Genomic DNA, 10,448 nt, shown 5'->3' on the forward strand with positions numbered 1-10,448 from the left:
GAATATTAACGCGCGACGTATCATTAATACATATATATATAAATTATAACTAAAATAATTAATCAATAGTTCATTAAATAACAGACCTCGACCGGATTTAAATAATCTGTATTATTATATACCATTTGCTTTATACAAAGCAACAAGCCCAAAAAGACAAACCACAGATAAATCCTGCATTATTAATAATTATTAATAAAAAAAAATATATATATATATTTAATACGTCAAATAGTTTTATTTGTAAATACCACATAACAGTATTAAATTGATATAAACATTTAATTCCACTTTCCAATTACCGATTTCAGTTTATCTTTTAATGACTTCCCATTAATTAATTAATTAATTTTTACAATAAAAAATACAATACAAAACGAGGAAACACTATCACTCTTGATGACGAAATACATAAATAAATAAATCTAAAAAAAAATATATCTAAACTGTAACAATGTAACATATTGAGAAAAAAAAAAAATACTCGGCCTCGGACTTAACTGGACCTTGAAGACCCATTGATCGGCGTAACCTGGATATTATTATTGTCTCATAGTTAATCCACGAGAAGCGCATTCGGCTCGCTGAAGACTATAACACAAGCCGCCTCCTCTTTTTTTTTTATTATTATCTATATTATAATTATTATTATTGTTATTATTAATTTTTATTTTAATTTTATTTTTAGTTTTAATATAATTACTCAAACTATTATTATTACTACTCTTATATTTTATTATTATTATTATTATTATTATTACTATTTAAAATTATCATTCTTATCACTTATTATTCCATAACTCAAATACTCTCTGATAATTTATTAACTAATATAATTTAAAATTCAATATCGTCATTAACATCGATCGCTTTGCGCCCTAAATTCCCAACCAGACCTTGTTCACCCTCTGACATCTTCTCGCGATTTAACCCGCTAATACGCGACGCTAAGCGCAAAGATTAACAATTTAAAAAATAATAAATTATAAGTTAAGATTAAAAATTAATAATTAATAATTATCGTTGCTCTTTGTACATAAATTTAATAAATACAATTACTATTTGCCTTCTCGCTCGCTTAATTCTTACGTGGACACTCCCTTCTCTTTACACTTAATTTAATCACCTAACATATGTCTATATAATATATTATTATTTTATTTTTGTAAGTTACTTTATTTTTATTTTTTTATTGTTATTAATATATATTTTTTTATTGATTTAAAAATGGCATTAAATATTCATTAATATTTAGATTTTGCAAAGGACAACTATGTATTTTCAGCAGTAAAAAATTTTATTGATAAATTAAAAAAATCTTTGTTAAAAATAAATTTCTCATTTGTTTTATTAGTATATAAATAAATAAATTATTTTCGGTTAATAAAAATTCAGTTTATAGTTATTGTTATAATTTTATTGATAAAACTTTTAGACGCGGCTATTTGACGTTGACGCATCGGTTTTATCGTGCCAGACTGGACTTTTTTTTAACTACTTGCATCCCAAGTGAGTTTAGATGTCTGGAGCCTTTCGAAGTGATACTCAATGCCAATAGAGATTCTATAAATTAAAACTATTTATTTTATCTTGATTTTAAATGCAAAGATAAAAAATTTTTAACAATAATTTTTTTTTTAATTCATAAAAAAAAAATAATTTAAAATTTTTTACCGCCAAAAATACATAATTCCTTTCTTCTACATATTTATTACTGAACATATTAAAATAAATATTATAAAAATCTAAATTTTCATATTCTTCTTCAACTAACTAACAAAACTATTATCCGCAAGCTATAAACATAACTCTGCCCGATAAAAATTAGCTCAGGTAAATTCTTTACACAGGAGAGGATGCGTCTAATTACAAAATTAATACTAATAATACTTTTCACTCTAATACACGGAAAAAATAAGATGACACTGGATATCATCCCAGATTATACTGAGTAAAAAAAATTTTCAGATAGTAGCAAGTATAATCCAGACTATAATGAGTATAATCCAGATAGTAGCTAGTATAATCCAGATTACAATGAGTATAATCAAGATATCACCCAGTATCTTATTTTTTCCGTGTAAACATTAAATACCTTTATTTTTTATTTTCTCCCATTTAACACTACTTATCAATAACTAAACAACAAACTATTTATGCTAAAAAACTATTACAATAGCAACCATAGACTAAAAAGGCATAAGTAGAAACTAATGTCCCTTATAAAACCTAATTACTAAATAAAGTATAATTGAATTGAATAAAATAATTATTAAAATAAATATTGAATAAAAAAAAAAAAGTTAAAAAAAAGTAGAGTAACGTGACTTCACTTGACTTGTAGCAGGTCCACTCTTATCTCACATATCTAGACCTATATCTATAAACCTATCTACATCTATATAATATATACTTAGATCTCTGTCACTTTGGTCATGCCACCCTGTTGTAACCATTATATTACCCTTTACTCTTGAAGGTGATAGGTGGCGAGTACCAGGAACGTTTGATACCGGTACCCTACAGCAAGAGCTCGACAGACCAAGCTGTAAGCGCTCCTCTCTTGCTCTCACTCTTTGCTCTATTCTATTTTCTTCTTAACAGTTACTACTTATATTATTTAAATATTCATTATTACTCTGCTCTTTTATACTGACTGTTCAGTACTTTGCTTCTTTATTATAATTATTATTATTAATTTTTAACAATTAATTCATTTTATTGATACCCAGCTAAAGTTATTATTTATTGACCTGCTTTGTCAATATTTTTATTTAACCACCGTCGTAATTATAAATAACCATTATTATTCATTTTAATTACAATCGCTGTCTTCCAATTTTTTTAATTAATATTATTATTTTTATTAATTAAACTTCTGTGCTGTGTCTGCATTTAAAAACTGTCGTGTGCAAACGGTTCCTGCTTTTGACTCAACTGTGTCTTGACTAATTTTTTTTTTTTTTTTTAATATATCCACGGATTAATTATTGTAAATATTTTTAAAAATATAAATTTTTGTCTAGACACGGATGAATAAATTTTATTATTTGCAATAGTACAAAGATTCCGTTCTAAGAGTCTTTGTATTTAAATAAATAGATTACAATAGACAATCGCTGCTCGTTATAAATTTAGCGACTCGCTTACATTATTTTTTTAAGACCGCTGTCGATGCAATCATTATTTATATTTAACGCTTAAATTTTCGTTGTAAATATGAAAATTAATTACTGAGGTTTTATAAAATACTGGCTTTGTTAATGTTTTTTTTTTTTTTTGCTTTATCGACTGCTCACTTTAGAGTAATTAAAAAATTAAATACGATAAATTATTTCGAACATATTTTAAAATACCTTCTGGAATTTAAGCTCTATGGCGATAAATTACTTCGGTAATGAAACAATTAAAATTCCATTATAAAGTACGCTGGGTATTTTTTAATAAAATATACACAGTTAAAATGGGATAGTTATTGCTGCAATAAAGATTGTTTTTTAAGGAAAAATTCATGCTGGAATTTTATTAGTTTAATGCTAAAATTAAAATTATGTGTTAATATTATTAACAATTTGGCGATGAATAGAGTTATTAATATTTAGAAGAATAATTAAAGAAGAAAAAAATTTTTTTTTTTTTAGAACTCCGGAAAATTGTTCCGAAGTTTCGGAGAGTTATAGATTGATTGGTTTATTATTAATGAGGCTATAGATTAATTTTCAACAAATTAAACTTTAGATGTAAAACCTTGAAAAATTAATCTTTTTTTAGGGAAAACTTTAATAATGTACTTTTGAGAAGTTTACTTTTAGAAGTTTGTACTTTAAAAGGATGAACTCTTATAAATTTATAAGTTAGAAACTAACTTTGAAAATTTTAATCTTTTATTGTAATTAATGACGACAATTAACTATTTTTCATAAAATTTTACATTAAAAAAAAATTTATTTTATAATTTTCTACAAAAAAAAAATTAATATGAATTTTTTACGTGAAGAAATTTAATTTTTTCATTACTTTGTCGATAAAAGCAAAAAACATTTTTATCGGATAAATTTAAATTTTTTATAAAAAATTTAAAAATCAATTTTATCAATAAAAAAAAATTATTTTTTCTCACACTTAAAAATTTAAAATAAAAATTGTAATTAATTTTTAACAGTAAAATATTGGAATAATTAAATTATTTAAAACGAAAATTTAAGAAAAAATTAGCCGCTTAATTAACAACTAAAAAAATTCTTCATACAATTAATAAAATAAATAAAATACTAAATCGTGCCCTCAACCACAACATTTACTCTTATATACTTTAGTTATCTATCTAATAAATAATAATAATAATAATAATAATAATAATAAAAATAATAATAATAAAAATAATAATAATAATAATAATTCTGATTATTATTATTATTATTATTATTACTGTAAAAAATCTAAAATACACTCTAGTGCTTGTTTGCATCAATGCTCCTAGATCCTAGACACACTACCAAATAAAACAAAAAGTAACATAAACTAAACAAAAAAAAAAAAAAAAAAAAAAAAAAAAAAAAAACTAAATGATCAATAAAAATGTCTTTAGTGAACGCGATCGCATTCTCGCGTTCTGTGACAATTGATTAATATTTATGTTTATGCCAAGACAAAACTGACGACGACAGTGACTAAAAAATAGAGGCCTTGTGTGTGTATTTAATAATTGATTTTTTGTTGCCCAATTGGTTTTAAATGCGCTCGTAAAACAAACAAAATAAAATATAAAATCAATTTAAAAATGGAGATAAAACTCAACGTTAAAACTACTCAAGAATGGCAACTGTTCTTTGGCAACATTTCGACGTTTTTCCCATTTTATTCGAGTAATAACAATAATAAAAAAAACCTAAATAATAAAAGCTACAACTGGTTGGTTGTTTTTTTGTTATTTTTATTACTTTTGAGTTGAATTGTTGTTGTTGTTGTTGCAACTATTGTAAATTCGTAATGTGGAAAAGTAATACCGCGCTGCGTGCATGATTTATTTTGTCCGCTGTAATCCTGCCAGCTGATCCGTGCCAAGTACTCTATGTACTTGTCTATATACTTACCCGCCTAACTGCCGAGTATATTTGCCGGAAAGCTTTTTCCAAGCCAACGGCCATGCAAGTGCACGTGTTACGCGTAAGTATATTCCAATACCATCATTTTTCGATGCTATTCTTCTTATTGTTATCATTAATATTATTAATATTACTATTATTATTGTTATTACTATTAATATTATTGTTATTATTATTAATATTGTTTCCATCAATTTTTTTACTCTCACTACTCGGTAACTAATTACTCACAGCATTGTTACCGATTTTACTGATAAATAAATACTTCTGTGTTAATCGTCCGTAGAGATGCGAAATTTTTTTTATTATAAAAATTATTTATTGTATTTTAGAAATTTATTCATTTGAATAAACTAGAAGTCTTCGGGTTTTTTTTTTTTTTTTTTTTTTTTTTTTTTTTTTTTTCTCACTATTGTAACTCAACTTTTTCAATTGATTTTTATATCATGAAAAATAGAATTATCCATTCGGTTGAATTTAATAGTTTCATATTTTGGTCAATAAAAAAAAAACCATTGAATTTTATTGTATTTAATATTTAAAAAAAGGAAAAAAAAAAAGTTCCGGAAATTTAAAAATAACGCGTTTTTAAAAAATTTAATCTGTATACAAAATTCAGGTTTATTAATTTTTACTTTTTTATTCTTGAACTCTGCATAGTAAAAAATTTTTATGTAAAATATTTTACACTTTTATGAGTAAATTAAACATTTATTGTGTTAAATTAATACAAAAAAATATTAAATATTTAACACAAAAATTTTTAACGCAAAATTTTTTACTGTGAAGTAAGAAAAAAAATATTAAACTTCTAGATTTAAAAATCTTTAGTTTTTTCCAAAAAAAAAAATTAAAATAATTAATTACGCATCTCTATCATAAACTGTGTAAAAAAAAATCATAAATGTTGTTAACGCTGGTTAATTTAGCGACGTTGAGTCGCGTAATGTCATTAACTATTGTTATAACAAATTAATCACACATCCTCAAACTGAAACGAGGAGCCTCTGACAGTGCATGCCGCTATTAGCTAAAACAGAAAAAATTAACACCTATAATAAATAAAATAAAACAGATAAAACTAAATAACCAAATAGTTACCTGTAGTAAGCACTGCATCTTAATGTTAGTAATGTTACTGAAAAATTCTGGCTGGTACGACTTAAAGCCCAGTCGCGAATATTATACTTGTCGCTTTGATATCAGCACACATATTTTATTATTGCACTACTCGTTTTAAGTACAATCGCTATCAGAGCAGAGCTTTTTTTATTCAATAAAAAAAAATGTATGAAAATGATAGCGTGCACACGGGATACGGGTGAGATATTCCATCAAATAGATTTACAAAGTTATCTAAGACCTTTACTGATATTAATATTAAGCTTAAAGCTTTTAAAATATTATTATTATTTTGTTATATATAAATTAATTTTAAAAATTCTTGCATGATTTAAATAAAAACGCTTGTACTTGCCTAAAAACCAGCTACATGAATTTTAAAAAGAGAATAATTGTTTTTATTTATCAAATAACAAATAACAATAAAATATTGTTGGTTCGAAAATGAATCAACACATTTTGCATGAAATATCAAATTTAATACTTTTTTTCAGCTGCATCGTGTACGTACGCTATTTATTATTATTTTTCAAATAAAAACGTCATATGAGTTTTTATATAAACAAATGGTACGTACACTGAATGACTAATGCATGGTTGCGCATTGACTATAACCTCAAAAAATTAAAAAAAACCTGCCTTGTTCCTTTAGATCCAATAGAAAAAAAAAAAAAAAAAAAAAAAAAAAAAAGTTTTATGATTTAATTTTGAAATTTTGAAGAAAAAAAAAAAACTTACCATCAATTTAAGAAAAGACTCTAATTATTTTGTTATTTACAGATCCGCGTAGTGAACGCATTTCGGCAGGGCCTAGACTCGCGATACGGCGAGCACAGTGGATTGACCCTTGCGGAGGTACTGCGGAAGCAATCATCGCTGAGTAAGCGGCACTCACAGACGAGCAGCATCGATTATGCAGACAACTTGCCAGATGAATTGACAATACCAGAGATTGATGTCGAGCGGTTATCTAGTCACAGTCATACCGAGACTGCGGTTTAAATAATTAAAAAAAAAAAAATTAATAATTAATAAAAAAGAAAAACTTTAACTAATAAATATTATTAAACTAAACTAATGATAACCGTTTAAAATTAAGGACATCAGACATCAGTCATGCAGCCATCATTTATCAACAGGTCGTGGTAGTCATCAACGATCATCTCCATTATTGCATTGATCTCATCAGATTACCGTGATTTAAGTTTGTATGACAGTGCTGATAAACTTTTAGGTCACAGTGTAATACTTTATTATTATATTATATTATTATTATCATTATTGTTATTATTAATTAATAATAATAATTAATATAATAAAATATGATACCGATAAATAAATACTTAAACACAGGACTACTCGTCGAGTGCGTGCGATCACAGACGATGAAGCTAATTATTCATTTTTATTTATTTATAGTGCGGTCCATTAACTAAATACTCTTCTCTTTCTTATTATTATTAATTATCATTATTATTATTGTTATTGTTATTATTATTATTATCTTTATTATTATTATTGTAATAAAAGTGTAATAGGCAAGTACTGCCAGAGAGAAGAGAAAGAGATCAACGGAGACACTCTTGCACTTTTATGATACTAAAATAAGTCTGACAATTAATGAAGAAATGTATGTAAATATTTCTTGAAATTTTTGACACACATTTCTTCAATTAAAATTTATTAATTAATATTAATGTAAAAAATATTAATTTTTTTTTTTAATTTTAAATAAATAAATGAAGTATTTAAATTTCATTTATTTAATTTATAATTATAAAAAAAAATGTTTCTTAAATTTGATCATTAATATTATTATTAAAAAAATTTTAAATAGTCTTATTTTTTTAGTATCAAGCACGTTTTAGTATTAAAATTTTTAATTTATTTAAAAAATTATTTTATACATGAATAAATAAACCCTAAATTAAATTAAACCGAAATTGCTAATGGGTGGATCGCACTAAGCTAGATTACCAAACGCACCACTGCCTTCCCGTTTATGTTATTTACACGATTTATTTATAATGAAATATATTTTATTATTATTATTACTGTAATTATTTATTTAAAACAAACTTTTTGTATCTTGCCGTCAATTTCACCGTTATTCATGCACATTTTAGTACAAACATTATCATAACTATTATTATTATTATAATTATTATTGTTACTATCACGAGCTTTATTATTGTTAAAAAAAAGTCTCTGAAGTCTCTTTCTCTTTCACTCTCGCATTAATTATAAATAATTTGGCTGTTTGTTTAATTAAAAGTAAATAATTAAAAACAAATCTACCTGCCTATCCGTCGCGCGATCGAAAGCTACAGCGTTGTGTGACTTTAAATATTATTATTATTATTAAATATATTAAATAAATATCTAGTCATTTAGTTAATTATATATCATTGTACTTCCGCGAATAATTCTGCACAGGGGGTGCCTTACCGCAACAAAAAAAAACGCAGATAAAAATTGTAATAAATATTATTAAATAAATTGGGTATTTGTAAATCGAGAGGTGCCGACTAGAAGAATAAATAAATAATAAAAAACCACCGTAAAATATTGATTAACGAATGAACATAAATTATAATTACAATTATAAATAATAAAAATAATAATAATAATAATAAATAGTGAGAATAAATTTCAATATAAGTGGGGGAAAAAAAATTAAAAAAAAAATACAACACTTTGTCATTAAATGTTTGCTCGTTAATAATATTTACATAATTTTTAATTAAACAAATAAATAAAATAAATACGGTGGAAAAAAATTGTTTACAAGTATCCGCCGGCGGATCGCCGTTGATTATTACGCTTAGGATATAATCCACATGTACAAGTCCAAGCGCCACGGCGACGAAAAAAAAAAAAATAAATTTATTATTATAAATTATTAATTATTAATTAACAAGTAATTAACAAGGTATGATTGGTCATTTAAGTGTTAATCATTTATCGTAAGGTTAAATAACAATATTACTATGAGTATTTAGAGTTTAATTATAATTATTGAAATTAAATTAATGTTTAAATAAATAAAAATAAACATAATAAATTTATGAACACTACACAAATTTGAAATTACCACAGTAATTAATAAAAAAAAAAAAAAAAAAATGTGGGACTAATTACTTGAGAATATTCCGGACGGCAAAAGGTACTGGCTACCAAGAGTGTAATGTAGATAAAATAATAAACAATTTATTAATTTAATAAATAATTAAATGATTAATGCTGTGCTAAGCACGCAGTTGCGGCGAGGGTGCGAGGAAGAAATATCTAGCTCTTAAAAAATAAATCTAAATATTATTATTGATTGTTTAATATATTGTCAGGCTGCAAGTTAGGCACTATTGTTATTATTATTATAATTACTATGATTATTATTATTATTAAGTAATATTATAAATTTTAATCCTAAATATATATTTTTAATTTAAAAAATTTTTAGTAAACGTCGCGTCCTCGTTGCGCCTCGCCTCTTGTTATACGACTTAAGTCGATTTAGTTTCCCGAGGCTCTTTAAAGAAATATAATAATTAAAAGAAAAGAATTAATTACTTAATTAATAACTTAGAGATTTTAACTTTTAACGATGGCCATTTTATGTAGAAATTGCGGGGGAATAAATTGTTAGATTAGTGAAAAAGGGAAGTAATGATTGGAAAAAAAAAAAAAAAAAAAAAAAAAAAAAAAACCAATAACTAAGTAATTAAATAAATAATGTGCGATGCTTTTAAACCTCAAAAACAAAGAGGAAGTACCTACTTAATTAAACTGCCGGAAAAAAAATCTATGTATGCGTTTTATTAATAATTTACTTATTAAAAAGCGTTACATACTTAAATAAATAATAGGTACTTTAGATGTAACGAATGTAATGAATACCATTGGTCTCGTTCGAATCGATATTATATTAAAAATAAAAATAAAAATTAAATTAAAAAAAAAAAAAAAAAAAAAAAAAAAAAAAAAACAAAGTTATTGTAATAATAAATTATTAAAATAATAAAATAATTATAATTAGTTTAATGCAAGTGGGTGTATGTGTTGAGAATGTCGGAGTAATTAGCAACTGCAATGGATGACAGGAAAAGAATTGCATTGGACTTGCGAAAAAAAGATTATTGAATTAATACTTATTGAATAAAATATTAATTATTAATTATTAATTATTAATTATAAATTATAAATAAATGAAAAAATAAAAGT

At 24.4% G+C, this 10,448-nt stretch overlaps 1 protein-coding gene across 4 annotated transcripts in view; it reads left to right on the top strand.

Moving 5' to 3' along the window:
* The window catches only part of Pmca (plasma membrane calcium-transporting ATPase 3), a 67,296-nt gene extending 57,356 nt beyond the window's left edge, over positions 1–9,940 (top strand). For 2 of the 4 annotated variants that reach the window (XM_074238718.1, XM_074238719.1), the window contains 2 exons: positions 2,480–2,548; positions 7,008–9,940. In XM_074238718.1, coding sequence (XP_074094819.1) covers positions 2,480–2,548; positions 7,008–7,229 — 291 coding nt within the window. In that variant the 3' untranslated portion in view covers positions 7,230–9,940. The remainder of the gene's footprint in view (positions 1–2,479; positions 2,549–7,007) is intronic. The other 2 variants (XR_012478753.1, XM_074238720.1) reach the window with 2 other exon arrangements.
* The last annotated feature ends 508 nt before the right edge of the window (positions 9,941–10,448 follow it).

Source organism: Cotesia typhae, unplaced genomic scaffold (genome assembly GCF_013202065.1).
Source record: "Cotesia typhae breed Kobodo isofemale line unplaced genomic scaffold, CoteBio_Ctyphae contig_23, whole genome shotgun sequence".
NCBI lineage: Eukaryota > Metazoa > Arthropoda > Insecta > Hymenoptera > Braconidae > Cotesia > Cotesia typhae.